The 26,675-nt window shown below is 54.6% G+C and overlaps 11 protein-coding genes across 11 annotated transcripts; 6 read left to right on the top strand and 5 right to left on the bottom strand.

Moving 5' to 3' along the window:
* Positions 1 to 178: 178 nt before the first annotated feature.
* Positions 179 to 1,400, top strand: PG994_009851 (uncharacterized protein; the record flags this gene model as incomplete). Its single annotated transcript, XM_066861260.1, has 4 exons — positions 179 to 384; positions 440 to 535; positions 601 to 1,232; positions 1,291 to 1,400. The coding sequence occupies 4 exons, from the start codon at positions 179 to 181 to the stop codon at positions 1,398 to 1,400; spliced, it is 1,044 nt and encodes a 347-aa protein (XP_066710370.1).
* An 821-nt stretch (positions 1,401 to 2,221) lies between these two features.
* On the top strand, positions 2,222 to 3,026 carry PG994_009850 (uncharacterized protein; the record flags this gene model as incomplete). Its single annotated transcript, XM_066861259.1, has 2 exons — positions 2,222 to 2,344; positions 2,766 to 3,026. The coding sequence occupies 2 exons, from the start codon at positions 2,222 to 2,224 to the stop codon at positions 3,024 to 3,026; spliced, it is 384 nt and encodes a 127-aa protein (XP_066710369.1).
* Positions 3,027 to 5,544: 2,518 nt separating this feature from the next.
* On the bottom strand, positions 5,545 to 5,802 carry PG994_009849 (uncharacterized protein; the record flags this gene model as incomplete). The annotated part of the gene is made up of 1 exon (XM_066861258.1): positions 5,545 to 5,802. One exon carries the CDS (start codon positions 5,800 to 5,802, stop codon positions 5,545 to 5,547), a length of 258 nt encoding a protein of 85 aa, XP_066710368.1.
* A 632-nt stretch (positions 5,803 to 6,434) lies between these two features.
* Positions 6,435 to 7,357, bottom strand: PG994_009848 (uncharacterized protein; the record flags this gene model as incomplete). The annotated part of the gene is made up of 2 exons (XM_066861257.1): positions 6,435 to 7,216; positions 7,318 to 7,357. The coding sequence occupies 2 exons, from the start codon at positions 7,355 to 7,357 to the stop codon at positions 6,435 to 6,437; spliced, it is 822 nt and encodes a 273-aa protein (XP_066710367.1).
* Positions 7,358 to 8,133: 776 nt separating this feature from the next.
* Positions 8,134 to 9,473, bottom strand: PG994_009847 (mfs monocarboxylate transporter; the record flags this gene model as incomplete). The annotated part of the gene is made up of 4 exons (XM_066861256.1): positions 8,134 to 8,235; positions 8,313 to 8,640; positions 8,676 to 9,338; positions 9,424 to 9,473. The coding sequence occupies 4 exons, from the start codon at positions 9,471 to 9,473 to the stop codon at positions 8,134 to 8,136; spliced, it is 1,143 nt and encodes a 380-aa protein (XP_066710366.1).
* A 427-nt stretch (positions 9,474 to 9,900) lies between these two features.
* On the top strand, positions 9,901 to 12,222 carry PG994_009846 (putative Zn(II)2Cys6 transcription factor; the record flags this gene model as incomplete). The annotated part of the gene is made up of 1 exon (XM_066861255.1): positions 9,901 to 12,222. One exon carries the CDS (start codon positions 9,901 to 9,903, stop codon positions 12,220 to 12,222), a length of 2,322 nt encoding a protein of 773 aa, XP_066710365.1.
* Positions 12,223 to 12,271: 49 nt separating this feature from the next.
* Positions 12,272 to 14,083, bottom strand: PG994_009845 (glutathione S-transferase; the record flags this gene model as incomplete). The annotated part of the gene is made up of 5 exons (XM_066861254.1): positions 12,272 to 12,685; positions 12,806 to 12,882; positions 12,950 to 13,226; positions 13,270 to 13,394; positions 13,933 to 14,083. Coding segments are annotated over 5 exons (1,044 nt in total), but the record flags the coding sequence as incomplete, so codon positions are not given.
* Positions 14,084 to 15,527: 1,444 nt separating this feature from the next.
* PG994_009844 (uncharacterized protein) lies at positions 15,528 to 18,216 on the top strand (the record flags this gene model as incomplete). Its single annotated transcript, XM_066861253.1, is given in 2 exon segments — positions 15,528 to 17,615; positions 17,632 to 18,216. The coding sequence occupies 2 exon segments, from the start codon at positions 15,528 to 15,530 to the stop codon at positions 18,214 to 18,216; spliced, it is 2,673 nt and encodes an 890-aa protein (XP_066710363.1).
* A 201-nt stretch (positions 18,217 to 18,417) lies between these two features.
* PG994_009843 (uncharacterized protein) lies at positions 18,418 to 19,550 on the bottom strand (the record flags this gene model as incomplete). Its single annotated transcript, XM_066861252.1, has 2 exons — positions 18,418 to 19,057; positions 19,096 to 19,550. 2 exons carry the CDS (start codon positions 19,548 to 19,550, stop codon positions 18,418 to 18,420), a joined length of 1,095 nt encoding a protein of 364 aa, XP_066710362.1.
* Positions 19,551 to 20,421: 871 nt separating this feature from the next.
* Positions 20,422 to 21,828, top strand: PG994_009842 (fad NAD binding oxidoreductase; the record flags this gene model as incomplete). The annotated part of the gene is made up of 1 exon (XM_066861251.1): positions 20,422 to 21,828. The coding sequence occupies one exon, from the start codon at positions 20,422 to 20,424 to the stop codon at positions 21,826 to 21,828; it is 1,407 nt and encodes a 468-aa protein (XP_066710361.1).
* A 776-nt stretch (positions 21,829 to 22,604) lies between these two features.
* On the top strand, positions 22,605 to 24,434 carry PG994_009841 (uncharacterized protein; the record flags this gene model as incomplete). Its single annotated transcript, XM_066861250.1, has 3 exons — positions 22,605 to 22,893; positions 22,961 to 23,453; positions 23,516 to 24,434. 3 exons carry the CDS (start codon positions 22,605 to 22,607, stop codon positions 24,432 to 24,434), a joined length of 1,701 nt encoding a protein of 566 aa, XP_066710360.1.
* Between the last annotated feature and the right edge of the window lie 2,241 nt (positions 24,435 to 26,675).

Here is a 26,675-nt window from a genome sequence, read left to right as displayed (position 1 = left end):
CAGATTATTGTTTTTAAAGCACCCCTTGCATTGCTATAAAAGGCCCCTGATATCCCAAGGTTCCTTTAGCAATTTGACAAAACGTACTACACCACCTTACCCACCAAACCTAAGTCGCTGTACTCTTTGTTACACATATATCCCTGAGTGCAGCACCTTCTCCCATTCCTTAGCTATCATGGCTTTCCGTTCCCTCTGGGTCCTGGGCATATCCATCACAGACATTGGCCATGTCCGCGCCGACGACTACAGCATGTGTCGTGACGAGGAATGCGGTGACTGCCCAGTAACCCTAGCAGGTATTGGCACTGTATATCCCGAGTGCATAACGTACAACACCGAGGATGTTTTGGGGGGTCAAGATTTCCCGCCCTCGGATGTTAGGTATCATAACACATTCCACCTCAAAAATCTGTCAAGTATACTGAGTGCTATCCAGAGACTTCCGTGCCTACTTTGATGTCCCGGAGCAGGACGTGGCCGAGAATTGCTATCTTATCGTCAAGAGTCCCGCTCGGCAAGGTCGCAAAGCCTGGTATGTTTTTGCTAGAAGATGGGACATCAAGGCCCTTACGGTGGCTAACGAACACATGAAACCAGTGGGTTGGTCCGAAATACTTACCAACAGGCCACGTGTGGCAAGCTTGACCTTGAAGAGACCTTTATGGTCCAGTTCTGCTGCGGCTTCTGTGACTGCGGCGCGGCGGGCATTCCGAATCAGCCTGAGTGCTCGTCCAAATTTGGCGCTCTCGCGTCCGGAGGAGGTGAGAGTTATGGCGCAGTGCGCCTCCAGCGAAATGGCACCTTGATCACCCCAGCCTACGAGGGCCCAGCTGACGCCGTAACCCCGGAGACGGAGGCCACACCTTCTCAGCACACCCGGGCCCAGCTTCTGGCGGCTCGGGAGGACGGCATCTGCAATGGGGACTGGAAGCCCGGCCCCAACGAGGGCGATGCGTCGTATATCCGCCCTGCCGATGGCGCGACGATCGTGAGGACCGACGTCGACGGTGGCACCTCCGGGTCCGAGGTTGAAATCTCGCACTCCAGATCGCAGTCCTGGAGCACGACGATAAAAATGTCGCTAGGGATTGCCGATATTCTATCTCTCGGCTTGAGTTTCTCCTCGACCTTCGAGGAGTCCATCACGGATACTGCGACCACTACCATGAACGTCCCGGCGGGCGAGATAGGTTATGCCATCTTCACAGCCTATATACGATGCTCTGTTGGTAAACGCAAATTGCCCTATAAGCTTAAATGAGTCCCACCCTAACAATAAATGCACAGGCTCTGGAACCTGCAACGGTGAGACAGTCGAAGGCGAGGTCTGCACGCCCTACAGGCAGAGCAATGGGGAGATTGCAGGAGTGTTTTCTGTAGTTATTGACGGCGGCTAAGGCACGAGTGCTGTGGCAAAAGTTACTTGCGTTCCATACAAAGAGGCATTGATTGATCTTTTCGACCTCTTCTCCCTAAGCTTTCCTCCTGTAATTACCCTTGGAAGAGAATGGTGGTAGGCAACATGCGCGCTTAAGGTCTTGAAGTGCAACCAACGTTCATTTCCGGAGGAAGAAGAATATGCTGTTTCCATTTGGAGTCATTTTGTAACATTTTCATCTCTTCGGCTCGGCCGTCGAGATCATCCATTCATTAAGACGAGGTAAACGGAAGAGTTTTATACTTGGCTGGTTATTACACCACAATATAACATCCTGTATTATTGGTTAACGAATACTGAAATGGAAGTATACGTAATAGTAAAATATTACAAGTAGTATAATAAGTCCGGAATCTAATATATAGAAAACCAAAAAGCACAGAAAGCAGAAGAACCCAACCATTGCGTACTACACAATGACGTGGTCGTTAGAGGTGAAGGGACATTAGAAGAGGAAAACAGCGGCCGCCACGGCAGGGATCAAGAACGCAAGGCCTCCGAGGTTCTGCTGGAGCCCATCCGACGACTGCTCCGTCGAAAATACATCGCCAGCCTGTGCCGACGTGGACGAAGCTTGGGGCCTATATTACTCGACTGTCAGTTCTGTACATGGATCATAGTTTCTGGCGTCCACGATGAAGAGAGAAACCCAATGTGTGAAGGACTATAGAGGTTTGCACTTACGTTTCCTCCGGCGCAGATTCACTCGAACTCCCGCTGCTCGGTGCGGCCGCGGAGCTGCCGCTGTAGACTCCACCGCTGTAAGTCGTGAACGCCGTGATGCTCGCGCCACCCGATGCCGAAGGGTACGACAGCGAAACCGGGGCGGTCACGTTCTTGCCTAAAACGATGCCAGGAGTACCGGTAGCCAAGGGCAGGACCGTCGTCCGCGCGCCCGTCATGGTCAGCAGCTGACCGCTGTCGCTTTGGGAAAGAAGGTAGGTTGTGCTGTATAGAGATCAGAGTGGGTCAGTATGATATCTTCTTATCGTCGCGCGAGATAAATCCGAGCAGATGAACAGGGGGTAGGTGAGTACTCACGTGTAAGTCATAGTAGAAAAGCCGGTTGTCTGAGGACCCTGGGTGCCGTTGAGAGCAGCCCCCTTTCCGCTTGCTAATTTCACGTTGAAGCCGCCTCCAATCCCAGCGCCTCCAACCCCTGAGCCAACATTTCCTGAACCACCGACTCCTGAACCGCCGACTCCTCCAGCAAGACCACCAGTCGGCAGAGCCCCGGAGGAAATTGTGAACTGACTTCCACTCGGAACACCGCCCGAGACGAAAGCAGACGCGCCCGCTGTGGCAAACGCGCCCGAGTTCCAAGCCGTGCCAGCCCCGTCCAGCCCGAGCTGACGGTAAACACGCCCCCGTTGCCGTACGACAGCACATCGCCAGAGGTGACGGTGACGGCCGACCCACCGGGGAAACTGTAGGCCCCGCCCGTGCTGGCCGTGAAGACGCCCGCGCCGTTGGAGGCGAACGGCACATTTCCGAACGAGCCGGAGCCCAGGGTGACGGCGGCATCGCCGGGCATGGACGTGCCCCAGTTGGTGGCGGATGCACCCCAACCGCTGGTGCCGAATGAGCCCCAGTTGCCGGGGTTGGACGAACCCCAGGTGGACGAGCCCCAGTTGTTGGCAGTTCCGGTAGTAGTCCAGGGGCCTGCAGAGCTCCAGCCAGTAGTAGAGGCCGCCTGTGCACTCGTAGCAGCGGTACCGTAGACGGAGTTGCTAGGGTATACCGAGCTGGCATCCTTGCCCTTAGCGGTCTCGGGACTGGCCGCCTGAGTCGAGTAGTATGGAGAGCTTGTGGGATATGTTGACTGAGAAGCCTGAGCCGGCGCCGCGGACACAATGCTGGACTGCTGGGCGCCCGCCACCGAGTAGGTGACCCGCTCCGTCGCCGTCTCGGTCTCGGTGGCCGTCACGAGGATGGTGTATGTGTTCGTGTTCGTGTACGTGTTGGTATCGGTCTCCGTGGTGGCGCTGTTGGCCACGGGCGCGGCGGCTTGGACCTGAGTGACTGTGGCATAATTGGTGACGGTGTTTGGAGCGGCGGCGGCGGCAGCAGCAGCAGAAACGACGGGTTGATAGTTGGTGACTGTGACAGTCCCAGGGGCAGCGGCAGCGGCAGCGGCGGCAGAAACGACGGTCTGATAGTTGGTAACCGTGACCGTATTAGGGGCGGCAGCAGAGACGACGGTCTGGTAGTTGGTAACAGTGGCAGTGTTATAGACAGTGTTGGTGTAACCTCCAGCAGTAACGGTGTCATATACGGTATTAGTGTAAGGTCCAACGCTGACGGTGCTATAGAAAGTGCTGTAGTCGGTAACGGTGGCCGTGTTGGACTCGTAGTACGTCTCATAATAAGAGGCTGTAGCGGTGCTGTAGTACGTGACGGTGTTGGTGCTGTAAACGTTGTTGTAATAAGTTGCAGTGACGGTGTCAGTGTTATAATCTTCGCTGTAGTATGTGGCAGTGACAGTAGCAGTGGCGGTATTGGTGTTATAGACGTTGTTGTGCTGAGTTACCGTGGCAGTGTCCGTGACTGTGGCCTCTCCTGCTGACCAAGTCCATGTGTTGCTGGCCCATGTCAGTTGAGTCAAAGTCGATGTGGCGCTAGGTGCCCAGTTGTCGTCTCCATGGCCTCCCCATCCGTGACCGCCACCCTTGTCGTCACCACCGTGTCCGCCATACCCGCCGTGTCCTCCGGGACCTCCCCAGCGAGCCTCGATATCATCAGCAGAATCGTCGGAGTACGGAGACCGAGGCACGTTGGGTGCTGTATCAGCGTCAGCGACACGCCTTTCAGGGCTCCATCGCGCCGCTTCAACGCCTGCTACTGCAAGAAGCAAGCAGCTGATGTGGCCGTGCATAGCTATGTATGCGTCGGTATACAGTTGGACAGAACTAGACTGAGGGAGGAGAAATAGATTTGCCAGTGATAGGCGGTAGTTATGTAAAAGCGAAATGCTCTCAGACGTCTCGAGAAGATTGAGCTTTGATATGTCAGACCAAGGCTCTTTTGGAGGGTGAATGGACCGAGTGGAATAAACTGATTCACAAGAGCGGGTGTCTGGCCAATTTGAGCTTCTATTGCTACGACTTCTAGTGAACCTGTTATCAATGATGGTGCAAGTTCAGGATTCTGTCACCTCTGCCTGGGCGGGCTCGCAACGACGCGTCTATGCGTAAGCCCAGTTCTATTTCTATAGACTCGATCCTCCAGGGCCCAGCTACCTTAATCGGTCGTGGCTCGGACGTTGTTGGGTGACGATCCAGCCCCGATGAGGTCTCGTTGACCACAGTTTCCAATTGCCAGGGGTCCTTCCTGCACCTTAATGGGTCAGTGGTTAGCTGCGAAGGATCCGCGAGTGGGTGGTCCCGTTGGTTAGTGCACAGATGATGTCTTGAGTAAAGCGATCCTATACACTTATCAGTCCCGGGAATGGGAGGCGATCCGAGAGCTTGTCGGCCCGCCATCTTCTTCCATGTCTCACAACCGATAGAAGCGTAAGGTTTCTCGACACCAAGAGCTGTCTTGCCACAGCAGACGTTTAGTTTGGCACCCAGGCAAGGGTCATGCCAGCTATCTTGACATGAACCGCGGAATATGGCAAGAAGCTTTACCTGAAACCACTTGATCGTGATGCAAGCAGCTGCATATATGTTGAATTGGCAGGCTGCCATGATGCAACAGGTGAATCTGCCGCTCAACAGCATGCAACCCCAGAGATGCAAAGCAGTGGTGGGAGCGAATGGCTGTAGGACTAAAACGATTTGGCTTTTGTGCTTCACCCAGTAGAAGCGAATGCATATGGATAACACGGCGTGCTTGAGTCATCTTCATTGGTAGGCTGGCAGTATTGCATTTGCCGTACAATCCATGTCATGACCCGTCTTGATGACGAAGAGCTTGTCTTCGGAATCTAGGCTATGAGTAGATAATGGTTTATGGTTCTGTTGAATGAGGCCACACTAAAGCAAGAGGGTACTGGAGGACACAGCTTGTTCCAAAGCATGAGTTCAGAGGTCCGGTACCAATCCCTCTGCAACAACATCCAAACCCCGCCCCGGCCATGGTGAACAGGAAAGAGGCCTCCTTCACGCGATCCAGCACGTGATCGGCGGTCGAACGGGCCCGCTGAAAGCCTTTGCGGACTCCATGCAGTAGCAGGCAACGGAGTGGAGCACGGCGGACACCCCGCACTGCACCTGGATGAGCACATACCTCACAGAGAAATCGTTTACCGCTTCAGGAGCAGAGGAGAGGAGGCGCGAGGAAATGAGTAAGATGTAACGCACGTAGATAAGGTAGTAGGCGAGACACTCGGGGCTCTGGGGCAGCACTAACGAGGCCATGGTAACTCTAGACGAGTAAAATGCATTGTCGCGCTGTGGGTTCAATTGAGTTGTCCTGTAGTTTGAATAGGCTTGGTGGACACCCCGAAGCTTGGATGTCTTCCCGAAGCTAGAACCAACAACCAACACAACCATCTCGGCTATCCGAAGCGGTGGTAGCTCAATCGCCGGCTTTTGGGCGGGGTACAGCCGTCAGGTAGGGGACCACAGCGGGCAAAAGATCAGTGCTGCTAGCGCAGCCTGTCGTTAACAAGCTGAGTTATTCTCACGCTGCTTTCTAGACTGTTGCTTGCTGAACGTAACATTCCCCAAGCTAGGTACATGAGGAGAAATCTGAATTGAACTGTGACAAAAGAATATGCATGCCCGAAACGCAAAAAATGGAATTCTGCACTAGCCGCGAATCGAACACAAGGGCCCATCGATGGCAACGATGGATTTTACCACTAAACCACTAGTGCCTGCTCCTCTGTCGGTTCTTGGATATAAAAGAAGTTGCGCTATCCCACTTTATGATTCGTTCATGATCTTTAAATTATAAAAGTAATACAGAACCCGATAGCCAGTCCTCTTCCCATAGGTGCATTCATACCAAAACTCTGCATTCCGTTTCCACTCTCCCAGTGCGTAAGTCATCTGCCAGGTCGCCCCTCGTACACCATCAGATGCTCTATGTAAGCCTGGCCAATATAAGAATAGTGACCCGCACCTTTCTCGTCGTTCCCAGTTCTCTTTCTCAGAATTACAGGCGTCTCGCAACCCAGGGCAACATTGATTTCATCCTCTTCCAGGAAGTCTTCGGGTCCCAGACCGAAACTTACGCACTGAGTTTTAAAGAACTTCCGCCTCGTGTAGGCCATCTTCCGCATATCATCATGAAGCTGATTCGGTACCTCGGCTGCCACTAAGTTCTTGAAGGCATCCCGTATCCATAAATCCCCATCCCTCTTAGTTGGGCTCGAGCCATTGTCTGATAGAGAAGCTTCGGAAGACTCTTCGGCGAGTCTCGACCAAGTACCGAGCACGCTTTCTTTGCCCAGGAAACCCATCAGAGAAGACCGCATGCTGACAGGTGTGCCGTTCATCGCATCCAGCAACTCCCGCTTCGAGCTGCCAGCTGAGGCATTGTATGCGGGCCCGACCAATGACACAGTTAGACGGATGTGCCGGAGAATCTGCACCGACAATTGGCTTTCAAAGCCAGCAACATCCGTGTCAAAAGACATCGGAATCGCCAGATTGCCCGCTGCTGAGTAATTCCCGAACCCGTCCTCATCGGGAAGCCCAGTCCAAAGAGGCTTAAGACGCAACCCCTGGCGCACGGCGTCACGGTTTGTAAACGGAGGGCACCAACTTGGGAAAGTGTCGATCTCGTCCTCCTCGGTAGTCTTCAAGAGACTATGGCGGGCGCCGTCTAACGTACGTTAACGTTGAACGAAATGCGGCTCGGATAATTCTGCCCAAAGCTGCCAAAGCTGAGTCTGAGATTGCCTTACCATACCTTTCGTCTCTCACGTAAGCTGAAGGGTGCCTCGTTATGACATAAGTGGCTCATCCTTGCAGGGGTATTCTGCTTACAGCGTATCGCTCAAGATCCAATCGAGTCAGCTGACAACCAACCGACCGCTGCATTAATGCTTGTTTCATCTACCAACTGGCAACGCACGCATACACGGAAGGAGCATACTCTCCTCTGCTAGTGATGGTTCTTAGTCATCAGCGGCACCATCTACAACACCCAAGGCACACGTCCCGAAAGAGTAACATTATTTCGATAATGGCTACATAACGCGAGGAAACTGTCCAGATCAAAGTCAATCCTTTCAGCGATCCCTGACTGCTTACTACAGCGTGTTTCACACTGACCGCTTATGCTACTTTCAAAGTCATGAACTTGAATTCGGTAGTTGTTTAACTTGGGATCGTCTTTGCGTGTGAGTCTTGAATGTAGAACTGTGCTGTGAGTCGAAATGGTTGCCATTTGCCTTTTCATGGGCATACGCGTAGCCAGTCCTGTAGACGCTCCTTCAGAGCTTTTATCTATCCCCCAATCAATCTTCCACATTATTACGTCTATTCCAATACTGCTGTCGCCAACGTCGATCTATTTCTAACCACTCGATCTAAAACACCCCAGTCAAGTTCGGGTTTGTCACGAACCGTGCAAAGCCAAGCACCCCACCCCCTCCAATCAGAGTAGCACCCGTCCACATGGACAAGGCCAGATATCCTGAATGATCCAATATCTGTCCGCTGATGGGTGTACCGATAAGAGCACTTCACCACATTGTGGTTAGCGTTCATATTTCTGTAGAGTCGCCGAACAGAGACTTACGCGATGGACAGACAACCCATAAGGAAGCCGACGGCAAGGCCCTGGTGTTGAGGAGGAGCAATCTTGCCCGCACATGCGCCTTGAAGACTCATGACCGCCTGCATGCGATAGTCAGTCAGCCACAGTTCGCTGGAAGAAGTCAAGGGGTTAGGGGACTCGAGCGCCCAGTACTTACACCCGAGGTGAACCCGTATGCCACGCCCCACACTATCAGCCCAGCCAGACTTGTGGCCTTGGTCCACGTGAAACCTACGAGACCCGACAGTAGAGTGAAGAGAGTAAGGAGGTTGTAGTGACCGGCAACGTCAGCCAAGTGGCCCGGCACCACCCTGCCAGAGAAAGAGGATGCGTTGACGGCCGACAGGAGGTAGAAGGCAGTAGAGGTGGCCTGGCCTTGGGCAATGGCGTAGGATGATATGTAAAAGAGCGGCGTGAACAAGCCCAGGTACGCCAGTGCGAGGCCGCCGCACAGGAGCATGTAAGTCGGCTTCTTGAGAAAGGCCCTGGGACCGGGCTTCTTCCCGACGAATCATCGGACCCGTCACCATTCAGCGAATCGGCTGCGGCGGGCCTTAGAGCTTCGCCGCCGTCGGTCTTGATGTCAGTGGCATTGGCTGTTGTTGTGGGTGACGGCTTCTTGGCTGGTTCGACAATGGTGAGGCAGGCGAACGCCAGCAACGGCATCATGGTGAAGGCGACGGCCCGGATGGTCCATCCGAAGCTGACGTGGTCCTTGTTGAGCAGCTGCTGGAGCATTATGGGCCACACGATTCCGCCGATAGAGGAGCCGCCAATGGTCAGGCCCATGGCGAGCCCCCGGCGGTGGGGCATGTGGCGCAGGACGACGCCGAGCGGGGGGCAGAAGACGAGCGACGCGCTGATACCCAAGAGGAGGGCCTGCGCCAGCATGAGCTGCCAGTACTGCGTGCACAGCGAGGTCATGAACAGGACGAGCAGCAGGCCCACGCTGCCGACGCACAGGGGGATGGTGGGCCCGATCCGGTCGACCAGGACGCCGCCGAAAGGGGAACCCGCGTAGAGCAGAAAGATGGACAGCGAGCCGATCCATGAGATGTCCGAGGAGGAATGGCCGTGGAGGTAGGTCGTGTAGTATTCTTGGAAGACGCCGAACGCGTTGAGGAAGCCGACAGTGCAGAAGAGGGCGAGGGATGCTCCTAGCAGCGCCAGCCAGGCCCGGGCACTAGTTGGTGAGTTAGCAGCCGACTTTGGGGCTGAGAGAGAGATAGGAAACTATTCAATTGGTGGATTGGACGATCTTTGCTTACCTGGTTTTGGGATATGGCGCAATAGCGCTGGGGTTATCAGGGGTCGTCATTGCGGGGGATCAGCAGTCAGTCTACTCCGTATGGTCAACGGAATGGACGCTACTGTGTTGAGACACGAACTTGCATTTGTGGGTAAGGAAAAGATCGACAGAGATAAAATCCCTCATTCTTATCAACTATGATCAGGAAACAAATATCGACAACTGTTTGAATGTCTGCTTGCTTTGGAAACAGTTTCAGTGACATCGGAGGATCCGCGGATTATCCGGCCACTGACCCCGCGGATTATCCGGCCACTGACCCCGCGGATTATCCGTGGCCAATCCCGGCTGACTGGCTTTGTGCTGACATCAAGCCAACACCGCCCTGCCGTCAATCACTCGGGCCACTCTCGCAGGAACCTCCACGGAGCTCGGAGCGCATGTCACCACATTACATTGGGACGTATCACTGTTTTACGCATTTCCGATTGATGCAATGAAGCGCAAAGCCGAGAGCGGTGCGACGCAACCCTCTCGCAGGCAGCCGCAGGTCTCGTGCGACTCGTGCCGGCGAAAGAAGCTCAAGTGCGACCGCGGACAGCCATGCGGCAGTTGTCGCACCCGCGGCATCGCCTGCACGAACCCATCATCCACGTCCGGCACTCGAGATGATGTCAGTGGAGTTGCTGCAGTCCATCCGCTGGGTGTTGCTGCTGTCGCCGAGTCGGATGTATCAATCAAGTCTTTACTCGCGAGAGTTTCCGTCCTCGAGCAAACCGTCTATCGAAGCGCCGCTGTTCCTACTGCTGTCTATCCGCCTGCGCAACCTACTCCGGCTGCTTCTAATGAGTCGTCGTACAACACGCCCTCGCCGCACTCGGTTCTGGACAACGAGCGCCGCCAGGAAGCCAAGTTTCTGGACTCGGCCATCGACAGAAGCAAGTGGGTTGACGAAGCAGGGGCGCAGACCATGATGAATTTCCGCATTGCTGCCTCTCCCACTCAGCACCAATCTGTCGCTTCTGCAGACAGCTCGCAGTCCGTGTCCAAAGATTGTACTTTCAAGTACCAGGTCCCTGGCGGTGGCAGCCACGCCGGCCAGCAGGGTCCGACATGGCTCATGTCTCGAAAGGAGGCTCTTTCTCTCTTCCACGACTTTGTCGACAACGCCTACCATCTATTGCACATTCTGCATATGGATGCTATGCGACTGCTCATCAACCGGTTCTATGACCAGATCGAGAGCGATCAGACTGCGAGTGTCGACCCGGCCCATGCTGCCCTCATCCTCGGCATCGGTTCCACTACGGCCTTCTTTTGGGATGCGCGAGTGCCATGCCAACACACCTTCGAGTCGGAGAAGGAGGCCCATCAGGCCTCACTCACCTGGCGCCTCTCAGCACTTGACCTGCTGGGTGTAGTGCAGCAATCCGGCATGGCATCGCTCGAGGCGGCCCAAGCTTACGCCATCATTGCTTATCTGTATTTCAACGTGGATGGCCAGTCGGCCCAATTCCGATTCCTTCATGCCTGCTCGGTCGCCGCCTGCCGTGAGATCTATATCCACCTCGTAGACAGCCCATTTTCGGATTCAGTCGACGATGTCGCCACTAGAGAGGTCCAGCGTCGGCTTTGGTGGCACGTCACCTCAACGGACTGGATGCTGGGCCATGGTGGCGGGCCACTAGACGGTACCTACACTATTCATCCCCGCCATATGAGTGTCGCCAAGCCGCGCAACCTGAACGACAGCGACCTGGCTCTGGCCGTCGATGGTCTGACCCATTCACCCGAAGTGCCGACACAGATGAGCTGTTTCCTGCAAAGGCTCCAGCTAGCCGAAATCTGCCGCGCTGTGGTGGACGGATACCTTCCTGGCCAAGCTGAAATCAGCGACTATGGACAGGTTCTCGCCCTGGACCAGCTATTCGAGCAGTTGCTTGTCACTTCCCCGCCCTGTCTGGCCTTGCACGCTCCCGTTCCACCTGGGGCCCCGCGGCTGCTATGTCTACAGCGAGCGACGATTCATCTGGGGTTTCACTCACGACGCGCGCGACTGCATCGCCCTTTTCTGATGAGAAAGGACGCACACGGCCGTCCCCGGGACGCCAAGTACCACCGATCCAGGGAGATCTGTATTCAATCGGCGCGAACCGTCCTCTATATCTCCATGGCCCTGCTGGAGAAGTCGCTCTCGGTGCCTCCCGATCCAGAACAACGGATGCCGCATATCCTGAACCACGCCAACCACGAGCAATGCCCGGGCTCACCTGTCCACCGCCTTGGTATTGTCATCAATCATTTATTCACGGCGTGTGCCGTCCTGGCCTTGGACTCGAGCGTACGCATGAACCGCACTGGCGAGCAGACCAATCAAGCGGCAGATAGCGATGTCCAGGATGCTTTGACTTGCGCCTGTCGTTTGCTCGCGGCCGCTGGTAAAGAGTCACCGGTGGCCGCGGATCTGGTGCGTGGATTGACAGGTATGCTCGGGCGGTATCGGATCAAGATCAAGGGAGCCGAGAAGTGGTCAGAGGGCAGTGGTTCAGAACCTCAAGATCATGACCCAGAAACCCATGCCGCGCGAGGGCAAACACCAAGTACAGGTGTAGAACAGCCAGTAGAGGACAGACAACTCTTAGGGGGTGACATGGGGGCTGGAATCAGTACACAGCCTGTCGAGAACGATGGCGCAGTGGAAAACTTTGGTTTGGATCATTTGTGGGACGACTTTCTCGGCTCCGAGCTGATGAGCGAGGACTGGGAGCAGATTGTCATGGGGCTGGATTCCTTCTATAACACGACTCAGTTTGGATGAAACGGCTTCCTCGGCATGGCTAACTATTCAGAGAAATATATGGCTCGTGCTACGCTCTCTCTTCTGAAACGGACTCTGACCCCTCTGCTCCTCTGGAGGATTGCAAATCACATCCTACTGGGCAGCCCCTCCATCCGCATAGTTGGCATGGTCGGAAGGTAGAGACGACCTCGCCCGGCCACTGGTCCGACGCCGCCTTGATGACCTGGGTAACGTACCGCCGCACCATCTGGAGCGTGTCCTGGCGGGCCGGGTCCACCACCGCGTCGTCGCTGATCATGTACGGCGTCGGGACCTGCAGGCCTCGCTGGACGGCGGGCCTCTGCGCCAGCTTCTCGCGCCACGTCTGGACGTGGAGGTAATTGCTAATGTCGACGCCGCACCACTTGGCCGAGTGCGCGTAGATGAAGACGGCAAAGTCGGCGATGGTGGGGCGGTCGCCGGCGACGAAAGGGGAGATGGACTAGGGGAAGTTCTTTGGGTCAATAATCATCATGCGCGTCTCGCTTCTCAGGGCATCAGAGAGAGGCTCACCAGCTGCTTCTCCAAGACGTGGTTGAGCCGTCGGCACTCGGCGCCGTACCGCCAATGCACCGTACGGGACCGGCTCGGGCGTGTACCGGTGGAAGTGGACGGCCTGGCCCATCATTGGGCCATATCCTGAAATCTGCCACGACAGGTGGACGATGGGTGGATAGTTAGATGGAAATTCTCCTCATAGACGAACTCTTTTCCCATAGACTCACCCAGGACAGCTGTTTCCAGTACGCTGATGTGCCAACGGGGTCGTGAAACTGGTGCGCCTTATCAAACTCGTGGACGAGATACAGCAAGCAGGCGCCGGATTCGAAGATGGTCTCGGATGTGCCGTCTTCTTTCACATGTACGATGGCCGGAACCCGGCCGTTCGGGTTGATCGCCTCATGCCAAGGCTCCTTCATTTCGGCCAGGTTCATGTTGATGAGGTTGTAGGGGATGCTGGTCAGTGGGTAGACGTCAGTTATCTATCTATATGACAGGTCAAGTTGTTGGGGTGTCTCGTCTTACCCGAGGCTCCTCGGCCATGATGGTCAGCTTGACTGGGTTCGGGGCGGCGGCACCGTAAACGTTGAGGCCCGGGGGCCTTTCCGGGGGGCGGGGTATTCGGCTATTGTAAGAGCTGTCAAGTGAGACTGGTTAAAGAAGTTCATAAATAGCGACAGTAGTGTTGAGGAGGAGATTTTGTCCAGGCCGGGCTTCTTATATCATGGTTTCCTATCGTCCCGAGAAGTTATTCCGACAATGCCCACCGTGACAGGGCCGTCGACTGCACAGCTGTTGCGGGAAAAGCATCCTAGCAGGGGTCACATGCTCACTGACCCATTCCTTTTGTCTATATATAGCACGAGAACACTTCTCTCTTTTGTACGTATTCTTACCTTCCTTTAGATAGCACTTTATGTATCATATATTGCTCTCGATCGTGGCAGTCTCGCCGGGCTAATCAGGATCTGATTTCAACATTTGGGAGGCAAGGGGTAGAACGGCGCCTAACTGCCTAAAGTAGACATGGGTATCCATAGGCCGGACGATTTACCAGCCAACCGGTGCCAATCCCCGGGCAATATTCCCACGAAGCCTTGTAGGTGAATAGCGGGCGCTCAGCCGTAATTGCCCTTTCCGGCATTCTCTATTCTTCCTCTGGAAGAGACCCAAGCTTCTTGCTGGAACCAAAACTCGGTTTTGAAGTGAGCTTGCCAATAGTGACAGATGACAGAGCCTGTGGGATGCTGGGGATGGTGATGATCAAAAATCCACAGGTCAGATCGGCGGCGCCGCAGCACATGCCGGTCGAGTAACCATAAACAACATCCAGGAAAACACTGTGAGGTGTCAGTTTGCCATATCGTTACAGTCACGGGAACGAGCATTCTGTTGTTCCATCGTCGTGTGGATAAAGACCGCATGACGGCTGATATATTTTGGCAGGCCGCAGTTGAGCAACGCCGTCATACGCAGGACATGATGACTGCTGCTTGGAGCCAAGTAGGGCGTTGCAATGGATGTTTGTTGCGTTCCTGGCTGTAAGCCATGTCGCTTGTCAATGACCAGAACCAGTCTAATTACCCCACGATCTGGTGCAGCATCACGGGTGGCGTCGACATAATTTTGCGCTAAAGTAGGTACGGGGACCGGCTCCGTATATTGGGGAAGGGGACTGTGGGGTAATAAATATGGCCGCAACCAGCAACACGATTATTGAGCACATCGTTCGTGTTTGTTAGAGGGATGCTGATGATCTACAAGGCCAATCATCACGGCCTCCGGGTAGCCGGGCTTGGTGGACATAGAAGCAATTGGAGCACAATGGATGAGTCCGGCAATAGATCGGCAGAAGGGATTGATCAATTGCGAGTGCTCACCAAACAAGGGTTGCTTGCAGGAACTAACGTTACATACAGTCTGTCCCCGATAACAATGCAGCTAGCCAATGTCCAGAAAGTTACACATATCAGTGATCCTGGGGAGATGGACCAAATGGTAAGAGAGGTTGGCTAACATGCAGGTGGTAGCTACGTCTGCAAATAGACCTCCGTCTACACCATCATGTTTGCCTGCCAGAGTAACACCCTTCATGATGCGTAGATAGATAAGCATATGCATAGACACAGAAGAGGCGACGCACAGAAGAAGCCATCAAGTCTTGACAAGTGTTGGTTTCAATTGAGCTGCACACTTGTCGTGGCTCTTTATCTTAGACTTACATCAACTCGCCACTGAATCGCCACTGAATCGCTGCATCGGCAAGCACCGTCCGAGCCCAGAGCTGGCTACTGACTAGAAAGGCTCTTGATGGAAAGACCCTGGATCCCTTAGCCAGAAACCAAGAATACGCATCCAATCAGGCATATCAGAGACAGTTGACGGGTGGGATCATGAGCGTTACGCGGGCCAGTGCTATGGCGATTAGCGGTAGGAAGTGGTCACCCGCTATAAAGACACTTCTACCCCGCATCGCCAGACACGGAAGGTGCTACCACGATACTGGATTGGAATGATCTAACTCGGCTACCCGTCGGCTATGTCACCGGAAGCTGCGTCCCTTGCTGCGGGCAATCTTGAATCAATCAGTCAATTGGACATTGGATGAGGGCCGATAGATCAGTCTAGGGCAAGATGACCGGCTCGAACGCCAAAGTTCGTCTGATAAAACCACGGCCGTGGAGGAAGCCTTGAACTTTCTGATCGATCTTCCTTCCTTTCTTGATTCCTGTGTCTTCTTGTCCCTGCGTCGGCTACTGCATTGCCTTGCAGTCAGCCCCAACATGGCCACCAACGTGGATTATGTTGGCGAAAAGCCAGATGACAAGCTCGAGGGTGTCGCAGAGCAAGACGAGAAGAAAGCTCACCTAAACCCTGAGAAGAAAGGCGGCACTGAATCACCCGCCCTCTTCCCTCCCGCCGAGTGGCTCGATCGCCTCAAGGCCGAGTACACCGGGGAGCATGGCGGCGAAGCCCTCCCCGCCGGCGCAGACCCTGACCGCATGGTCGAGTGCGTCCTGACGCTCAACGAGGGCGAGTCCGTCCAGGTGCTCAAGGAATTGCTGGAGAGCCAGAAGGAGGACTACAGCATCGACCGCCAGATGATGGCCCGCCTCGCGGAGCTCGTCGAGGGCGGCGAGGCCTGCGGCATGGAGCGGGGCGAGTGGGCCTACGAGGTGTGCAAGCGCGCCGGCCTGTACCACAACTGGTCGCCCTACACCGAGGTCCGGGCCGTGACGCTGCCCTACGACGACCCGGACGAGGCCTGCGAGAGCCTGCGTGCCTACTTCCTCGGCTTCTTCTGGGTCTGCGTCTGCACCGCCATCAACACCTTCTTCGCGCCCCGCCAGCCCGGCATCACCATCCCGAACTCGGTCGTCCAGCTGCTGCTGGTGCCCATGGGCCGCGGCCTGGCTTACGTTTTGCCCGACTGGGGCATGACCATCCGCGGCACCCGCTACACCCTCAACCCCGGGCCCTGGACCAGCAAGGAGCAGCTGTTCGCCACCATCATCTTCTCGGGCGCCTCGACCATCGGGAACTTCACCGGCCTGCTCGTCATGCGCCTGCCCGTCTTCTTCAACCAGCGCTGGGCCTCCTTCGGCTTCAACATCATGCTGGCCCTGGCCAACCAGGTCTATGGCCTCGGCATGGCGGGGATCCTGCGTCGTCTGACCGTCTATCCCATCGAGGCTGTCTGGCCCAACGTGCTACCGACCTTGGCCTTGAACCGCACCCTGATCAACAGCGACAGCAAGCGCGAGAAGATCAACGGCTGGCACATGACGCGATACACCATGTTCGGCTGGGCGAGCGTCGTCTTCCTCGTCTACTACTGGATCCCCAACCAGTTCTTCATCTCGCTCCGCCTCTTCAACTGGATGACGTGGATCTCTCCCAACAACTTTAGTCTCGCCACCGTCACGGGCGCCTACGGCGGCATGGGCTTCAACCCCTTCTCGAGCTGGGACCCCAACGTCTCCGGAAAAGACGCCATGAACTCGCCCTTCTTCGCCCAGCTGCAGCAGTACGTCATGCGCGCCCTCTCCGGCCTCATCATCCTCATCATGTACTACAAGAACGCCTTCTGGGCCGCCTACATGCCCATCAACTCCAACGGCGCCTTCGACAACCAGATGGGCCAGTACAACGTCTCCAAGGTGCTCGACGCCACCAACGGCGTCGACGTCGCCAAGTACCAGGAGTACGGGCCGCCGTACTACGCAATCGCCAACCTGTTTGTGACGGGGGCCAACTTTGTCTACTACACCTTCTCCATTGTTTATGTTTTTACCAAGTTCTGGAAGCCCTGCAAGAAGGCGTTCGTCGGCATCGTCGTCAACACGATCAAGCGCCGCAGCGTCTACACGGGCTTCGCCGACGGTCATACGCGCATGATGCGCATCTACAAGGAGGTCCCCGAGTGGTGGTACGGCCTCGTCTTCGCGTTTGGCTTCGTTGTGTCCATCGTCAGCGTCACGGCCTGGCCGACCCAGACGCCCTGGTGGTCCATCCTCGGCGTCACGGGCGTCGGTGCGCTGCTCACGATCCCCTGGGTCGTCATCGAGTCCATCGCCAACACGGGCATCCAGCTCAACACTATCTGGCAGGTACTGCCGGGCGTCTGGTTCCCGGGCCGGCCGCTGCCGCAGCTCGTCATCCTCATGCTCGGCGCCGCCTTTGAGCAGATGGCCGGCGGTTTTAGTGCGGATCTCAAGTACGCCCACTACGCCAAGATCCCACCGCGCGCCGTCTTCCGCGGCCACGTGTCGGCGTGCGTCGTCAACTGTTTTATTTATTGCGCCATCCTCGAGGTTATGATGGTCTACGCCAACCAGGACAGCACGCTGTGCCAGTGGGAACAACAAGCAGTACATGGTGTGCCAGTACGCGCACTCGGTCTGGTCGTCCGTCATCTTCTACGGCGCCTTCGGCACCAACAACATGTTCAAGCTGTACCCGGTGCTGCCGTGGTGTTTTCTGCTCGGCGGTCTGTTAGGTGTACTCTGGATGGTGAGCGAGAAGCTGCTGCCGCGCTTCCGACTTGTGCTCGAGTCGCGCATGGAGGCCGAGCGGTTCGCATCGTTCGACCGGTACTTCTGGACGCCCGCCGCGGTGACCATGGCGTGCCTCAACCCGGCCATCGCGCTGTCGGGCGCGCTGACGTGGGCTGGTAACAACAACCTGAGCTACGCGACGCTGGGCATCTACGTGGCCTGGTTCTTCCAGTACTACCTCAAGCGCCGGTACACCGCATGGTGGGGCAAGTACTCCTACCTGGTGTTTGCCGGTTTAAATGTTGGGGTGGCCATTTCGGGCCTGATCATGACGCTCGCGTTTTCCTTTGGCGCCGGCAAGGACGCCTCGTTCGCGTGGTGGGGCAACACGGTGGCGCAGGCGGGCGTGGACTACCAGCTCTACAACAACAATGCGTCGATGTACCCCGTGCCTGCGGCGGGGTACTTTGGCTGAGTTCGGAGGAGTATCCTTTGGATTGGTAGGGCGACGCTTGAGATGGCATCTAGTTGTGGTCTTTTACTCAGATGAGGTAGATGATTGATGAATCAACGGTTGCTTGTTTGCTCTGGTAGAAAATTGTGAGATGTGATTTCAGTAATGCATTAGGTTGCAAGCCGTCCCTGGCTGCCTCTCTTTCCACTGACAGATTACCAATTACGCGCCACTGCCAATCGGCTGTACTAGGGTATAGCTTGCTGAAGAGTTGAACTCTTGCACCCCATTGATTAAATACAAAGGCCTCAAGAGCCCATCGTCACTGAAAAACAGCTTGGGCCTTTCGCGCCGGTAGTAGTCGGTGTGGCCGCCGTCGGTGAAGTGGACGGTCGTATTGTAGACCTCCTGCAGCTTAAATGCCCACTCTCCCGTCAAATTCCGTGAGAACAGATGCCCGCCGACGCGTGGATACTTGACGCCGTGCACCGCGATGTCGATCATCCAATGACACAGAATATGCCAGTTGCCGCGCCTGTCGCGCCACAGGAACGGGTCCTCGGTCCAGTGATCGCTGTAGTCGGACGTGTTCCAGGCCATGGTCTTGACCAGGCCGTACATGCTGTCGTTCCAGCGAGCGGCGGTGAATATATAGTTGTCTTCCACCGCCAGCATGATCTGAGAAGTGGGCGACCCCTCGCTCCACGCCGGCCAGGGGGCTGGGTTGTTGCTGTTGCTGACGACGAGCTGCGGCGGCGTCCAGGGTCCTCGCACGTCGGCCGCGCTGGAGACGGAGATGTTGTTGCGCCACTTGCACGACGCACAATGGTCCGGCAGGGTCTCGGCGGCGTCGATGCCGATGCTGTATAATAAGTACCTCTGGTCCCCGGGGCTCCAGACGACGGCGGGGTTGTGGTGGAAGGTCCCGAAGAGCTCCTGGGCGTAGTGGTGGCCCCGCCGCCCGCCGGCCCCGTGCGGGACTCGGCGCGGATGACGGTGCTGAACGGCCGCCAGCCCGCAAGGCTGCAGCCACGGGCGAACTGGGAGGTGATGAGGTAGAAGAGGGATTTTTTTCGTCGGTCTTGCACGATCTGGCCGCCCCAGGAGGGGTTGCCGCCCTTTGTGCTGTAGTAGTCCGGGAGCGTGACGTTGGTGTGGTTGTAGCCCGTCCCTCTCGTGGCGGGTTGGAGATTTAGTTTGTTGCAGTCGTTGGACGTCCAGCCGGGATCGCATTTGCAGATGCTACATGGTGTGCATATTCCGTTGAGGCTGCAGTCGTCGTCGCTTGTGCATCGGTATGTAGCTGAAGCTAGAGTCGGGGATATGATCGCTACGAATCTCGAGAGTTGAATCATGCTGTGTTCACGGAGATGGATGGACAGGCGTGACTATTCCGAATGCCTTGCAGTGTCTGTCACTAGAACCGCGAGCATGGTTGCAATAGTCTATTCTAGAGACTCTTGATATACTAACACTAGATCGCCAGGCATTTCCGTGTAATTATGCTGGCGAATGCAACATCCATTGGAGATTCTCCCCCGAATGACGAGGGACGCATTGCAATTCCCCGCGGACCCCAACATGAGTTCAGATTGGCAGATGAGACAGTTGCCGATGGGTAACTCAAGTCCCTTTCATTGAATGCACGTAGTCATGATAATAATCGGCCAAGGAGAAACTCAGAGATATGTGAGTTATATACTGGAGTAAAGCAGCACGGAAAATGGTACGTGACCTTCGTCCTCAGTAAAGTTCCAGGTACCATCTTCGCTAACTAGCGGCTGGGCTGTTCAATTGTCGCCGCCCGATCAGCACATGCTTGGCCGTCTAATCCCAGCATTATACCATCTCTGCAGTTCAACTGAAAGTCAGGACGAATTCAAACCTCGAAAGAACTGCTTCCTGTTTCAATACATCCACCAAGTAATTGACAGCACTTACTCGGTTGTCGCAATGACTTGTACATCGACGGCCTCATCGCGGCAGTGCTTCAAGTCAGTTGCATCATTCAGTGACGTAGTAAATTGGAGAAGTGCCCCGCCAATGGCAACTCGAAAGACACTGAAGAAATACAGCTGAACTGCCCCTCCAACGCATCTTGCAACAACTCAACCTTCAATTCCAGTGACTGTCGTCCTTTTGTGAGTTTTTACATTCTATTTGTTCATGCTGAGATCCTTCTCTCGCCTGCATTCGACTTGCCACTTTCCGAGCCAGGCGCACACCATGGCGGCACAGCAAAAAGACATCACCATTGTCGGCGGCGGCATCATTGGCTGTTGCGCCGCCTACTTCCTCACCCGCCACCCCGCGTACTCGGCCGACACGCACCGCATCACGCTGCTCGAAGCCTCCTCGACGTCCACGGGCGGTCGCACGCCCGACAGCATCCAAGACCCGGCCACGCTCCTCCCGCCCGAGTCTGCGTCGAAGCGCAACCCCGCCCACGGGGGCATTGCCGGCGGCGCGAGCGGGAAGGCCGGCGGACTACTGGCGCTCTGGGCTTTCCCCCAGAACATTGTGCCGCTGAGCTTCAAGCTGCATGATGAGCTGGCCAAGGAGCATGGGGGCAACATCAAATGGGGCTACCGACGGTGCTACGCCAGCCAGGTCGACTGCAGCGCCCGAGTGCCCCTGGGCTTCGCTGGTGGCAAAGATGAGAACATGACGGCGGCCGACAATGCACAGAAGCACGGTAATAACGAGCAAGGGGCCTCTAAGGGGCTGCACAAAGATCACAAGAAATCGGCCAAGGCGCTGAAGAGGCTGGGCGCCCCCGAGGACCTTGACTGGCTCGACACGGATGCCTTGGGTGGGTACGACAACATGGGAACACCAGAGAATACGGCGCAGGTGCACCCCGAACTGTTTACGCGCACAATGGCCCAGCTGGCCGAGGACAGAGGCGTTAAGATCGTGACGGGCGCCAAGGCCACGGCCATCAACAAGAGCAGCGACGGAAAGAGCGTCGTCAGCGTCACCTACGAGAAGGACGGCAAGCAAGAGACGCTGGCCACGACCGACTGCATCGTGGCCGCGGGGCCGTGGACGTCCAAGCTGCTGCCCCGGATCCCCGTCACGGCGTCGCGGGCGCACAGCGTCGTCATCAAGACGCCCGCCACCGTTTCACCCTACGCCCTGTTCACCGCCATCAACCTACCCTCGGGATTCCCCTCGCCGACGCCGCAGGATAGTGTGGGATCGGCGTCCACGTCCGCCCCGCGGCAGGCCTTGAAGCGCATGCAGATCGTGGAGCCCGAGATCTATGCGCGCCCCGACGGCACCGCCTACGCCTGCGGCCCGACCGACCAGACGGTGCCTCTACCCGCGACCAACGCCGAGGTCGAGGTGGACGAGGCGCGCTGCCGCGACATCGTCGACCAGGTCGGCAGCATCAGCGACGACCTGGGTAAGGACGGTCAGGTGCTGGCGCGGCAGGCATGCTACTTGCCCCAGGGCGGGCCCTTCGTCGGGGAGGTGGGCGGCACCAAGGGTCTGACGGTGGCGGCCGGCCACACGTGCTGGGGCATCCAAAACGCGCCCGGGACGGGAAAGCTGATCAGCGAGATTGTGCTCGAGGGCATGGCCAAGAGTGCGAAACTCGGTGGCTGCGATGCGTCGCGGTTTACATGACCGGAATCGATTTCATCCGCGGCGATGCGAGGGGTAGCCTGCGTTATGTAGTCGTAAGCTTTACGTAGGCTGTAGGCACTCAATTCCAAGAAACCAACACTGTTCAAAACATGGACCGAGGGCCTGGGGTGTGTCTGGGGCGCTTGGGAGCCTATCAGGGGAGCTTCCGGCAGGGGCTCTGCAAGCAAAACACAGATCAAACCATTAATGGGCTCGTCGATCAACCCCAGCTAATTCGTGATTCAATGCGACGTGAAATATGCTAAACAATTGGGCCGCCACATGGTCCTATCCGTTCTAGACCTGGTTTACCTCTGGCTTCCACTTTATTAAGCCAGAAATTGAGGGGCCTCCAGCCGGCCTTCCTGGTTTCACCATGTGCCTGATCGCCCTAACCCCTGGCGCCCATCACCAACTTTTCTGCCATTGGACGATCTGGTCTTCGTTCCCCATCCAGCTGTCCATCTCAACCCCTGCCCAGAAGAAAACATGAGATTGCAAATATGGGATTGCTATCGGAACGTCAACGCAATGGCTTTTTCAGCGCAGCATGCTTTATTTCTTGTCTACATACTCAGCAATTTGGGACGAACCTCTGTGTCGATCTCTAACTTAATCGTATCCTACATCATCTTCAGAAACACCATGAGCTTAAAGATGTTCTGGTGCTAATCTCCCTTAGATAAGGACATTCTTTTCTCCTGTTATTCTTTAATAATATGCATAATTCTACTATATAATTCGACAGTCTTTTCTTTCTAATCATCACGACGACCATGGTCCGAATACACCCCCTTTCGCTCCTCGTGAGCGCCCTCGGGCTGGGGACCCAGGCGCAGTTCGTCAGTCCACCGGAGCATCTGAGGATGGTCATGGGCCACGCCGGCGTGCCGGTGCGATACAAGGAGGTGGAGGCTGGCATCTGCGAACTTGACCCCGACGTCAAGAGCTTCTTGGGCTACGCCGATGTGGCGGAGGACCAACACATCTTCTGGTGGTTCTTCGAGGCGCGGCGCGATAGCCCCGAAGAGGCGCCCCTGACGGTGTGGATCAACGGTGGCCCAGGTGCGTTACTCTTTCTTGTTCTGTTGACCCTACTCACTGTCCAGTCCCTGATCCTCGTATGCAACAGGCTCGAGCTCGATGATGGGCCTCTTTCAGGAGGTGGGGCCCTGCGGCGTCGACCCCTACGGCCAGGCGTACAGCAACCCCCATTCGTGGTCCAACGTCAGTAACATGCTCTTCATCGACCAGCCCACCCAGACCGGATTCTCGTACACCAAACCCGTGCCGGCCTACAAGCAAGGAGGAGAAGTGGTCGAGCTCCCCGACAACACCTGCCCGGACTACGTGGCCGACCCAGCGTCGTGTGGCACCTACACCTACCCCAACTTGACCCTGACGGCGAACTCGACCGAAGCCGCGGCGAAGAACTTCTGGCTCACGCTCCAGGGGTTCATGGGCGCCTTTCCGCAGTACACGAAGAATGGGTTCAATCTAGCGACCGAGAGCTACGGGGGACACTACGGGCCAGTCTTCGGTGCATACATCGAGCGCAGGAACGATCACTTAACACCTAGCACTGTGAGGATTCCGCTTAAGACGTTGTTGGTCGGCAATGGATGGTGAGTTCTCATTCGATGAGCAGCAGGACATCTTAACTGGGTACTGACTTGAACTCCTCCAGGTTCGACCCCATCATCGGCTTCCAGGCATTCTACAACTTCACCGTGAGCCCCGGCAACACCTACGGCTACGCCCCCTTCACCGACGACGCCGCCGCCGCCCTGCACGACAGCCTCTACGGCGCCGGCAATTGCCTGGACCAGCTGCGCGAGTGCCAGCGCTCCGGACTCGACAGCATCTGCGCCCGCGCCGACGACTTCTGCGCCAACCACGTCGAGTACCCCTACGCCGACCTCCTGGGCCGCGACGAGTACGACATCCGCCAGCTGGCGCCGGACCCGTTTCCGTACACCTTCTTCGAGGACTATCTCAACACGCCCCGCGTGCAGCAGGCGCTCGGCGCCTACACCAACTTCACCAAGAGCAACGGGCTCGTGGCGCGCGCCTTCCACGGCACCGGGGACGACGCCCGGGACCTGAACGTCGCCGAAGACCTGCAGTTTTTGTTGGATGATCGCAACGTCACCGTCGCCCTCTACGCGGGCGACGCCGACTTCGAGTGCAGCTGGCTCGGCGTCGAGGCCTTTGCGGAGCAGCTCCTCCCGGCCCCGCACGCGTACGCCACCGAGGCCGGATATACCGACCTCATCACCGGCGACGGCGTCACGCACGGCCAGGTCAAGCAGGCGGGCCGGTTCAGCTTCACGCGCGTCTACGAGAGCGGGCACATGGTGCCGTTCTACCAGCCCGTGGCGGCCCTGGCGCTTTTCGGACGCGCGATCGGTGGGCTGGACGTAGCCACGGGGACGGAGCGGGTGGCGGGCAACCCCGGGTACCGGACCAAAGGCACCGCCCGGAGCACCTTCTGGAATGGGGAGGCGACGATGCAGTGGGAGGTCGTGGCGGCGAACCGGACTTACGACGTCCGGACCAACGGACCTGGTGCGTTTTGGGATGATGTCGTACAATCTCCGAGATAACAAAGAGGAAAAGGTGCTTTCTTTTATGCCTGAAAGCATGGCAACGTTGAAGAAGGTTATGAGATCTCAAGTGCAAGCGACGGAGACATTCGGATCAACAAATCATTATAATGCCCGAGGTCATTTTCAAGGCAAGCCCCCTCTGCAGTCTGCTCGGCCAGGACTGGTTTTTCTCGTGTGGCCCTTGTTGCCAACGCCAGCACTCGAGCCGGATGGATTTGAGGTAGATGAGCCAGCTTCTAGACGAGCCATAGCCTTGCGGGTGTCATCTATCCAGCAGAAGCATTACGCGCTGACGAAGATCCATCATGCTTACTGCAGAGTAAGTCCACCCAGCAGCAGAACCAGATCACGAGGTCCAAAGCTGACATGCACAGACTTACAAGGTGTCAGAACCGAAGATGTCACTTAGATGATATTTCCCCTGAGCGTGCTTCCATCACTGACCTCCTTGTGATTCCTCTTCCTGCCGGCCACGACCAGCTTCTTGTTACCGAAGACGAGCACGTAATTAGAGAAGGTGCAGGTCTATGCCTTGTAGAACATGAAGGGCGTTTTGATCGACAATCGAAGGGCCATCTGAGAAGGAGCCATTAAAATATTAGTGGCCAGTGATGTTACGCTTTCGGTTGATATCGGGATGATTCTAGAGGCAGGATGTGAAACTTGCCGAGTGAATTGAAAAGATGGTTACAGAATAAATATGGTCATCTAAAGATTGGATTCATGTGAATAGTGTCGTCGTTTAAGTTCAGACCTGGCAAACTTATAGCCAGCCCACTAAGCCCGCTGCTGCCGCTGCGCACTGTCAGAAGATGTATATAAATATATTTACTTCATAATCCTACTGCTAGTTTTTTACTCACCTACTTAATTATGCGCGAGGCAAGCCTCTAGGCTTTAATAGAACTATCACTAATCTCTATGAAATATTTACTAATACGCTAGTACTTCTTAAGTCTCTTTTCACCTCTTAGCATTTAATTCATTAATTATATATTATAACTACTTAGCCTTAAGGTTATTTAAGAGTTTTAAATCTCTTTTTTTATTACTCTTAATAAATAGCATTTAACTTTTTTATTAAGCTACGATATAAGCTCTTTCGCTTAAATAAAATATATATAAACTAATTATAATAAATTATTTATTTTAATAATATATTAATAATCTTTTTAAATTTATTTATAAGATTATTTTATTATAAAATAACTTAATATATATTATATATGGAATCGTATAGCGATTCTATGAAATATACCTGTGCGGCGTAAGGTAGCCGGAATTTCAAGGGTAGGATTTTATATAGGAATCGGAGTAGGATTTTATATAGAAATAGTTATTAAGTTTTATAAAATTAATACCTCTTATATAATATTATAAATGAAAATTTATAAAAAAGGGATCTTAATTATAATAAAAATAAAGTTTTAATATAAAAATATTATAATATTTTTTTAAATTAATTATATATTATAAATTAATTTTATATTATTTATTATACGACGATATTATTATAAAAAAATAAATAATAATAATAAAAATAAATATTATTAATTTATATAAAATTTATTAGTTATTATTAATATTATCGTAATAATTTTATTATATAACGTATCCTACAAGCGAATATCCTACACAAGCAAATATCCCACTTTTATAAATTTCCTCATAGCCTTAACCTTTTTTTATATTTTTTTACGTCCGAAAATATTATAACTTTAAAAAGAGAGTAATATAATTTTAGCGCTTTAAGCGTTTTAAAAAGACTTAACTTTAAATGTACGAAAGGCTGTATTAATTTATTACGTCCTATCGAAAACCTTATAGCGTAAACGAAATAACTAACCTATATAACGCGAAATATTTACGAATTCTCGAAAGCTTTTAAACTCCGAAAAAAATACGATTATTCGATATATTATTAATTTAAATACGCGATCGTTTCTTCCCTAGCTAAGTAATATAAAAGATATAGCGAATCGATTATTTAATTTACGCGACGCGGAACGCGTCGACATTAATTAGGCCTTTAATTTCGTACGATAATAACCAGACCTCCGGACGCGTTTTAACCGAAAAATCGATTATTAAAGAGTCTTTTATAAAGATCCCGACGCGTATCGCGCGTGGTTTATTTTCGTACGGAATATAATTTATAAATAGGAGATTTAAAAGGAGGATATCTATAACTTCGACGAGACCGGCTTTTTATAGGTTAGGGTTAAGGTTAGGGTTAGG

Source organism: Apiospora phragmitis (assembly GCF_038363925.1).
Source record: "Apiospora phragmitis strain CBS 135458 chromosome Unknown utg000010l:1.0-9815664.0:1.0-9183399.0, whole genome shotgun sequence".
Classification (NCBI taxonomy): Eukaryota; Fungi; Ascomycota; class Sordariomycetes; order Amphisphaeriales; family Apiosporaceae; genus Apiospora; species Apiospora phragmitis.
Note: the sequence above shows the minus strand (reverse complement) of the source record. Positions and strands in the feature narration are given on the sequence as shown.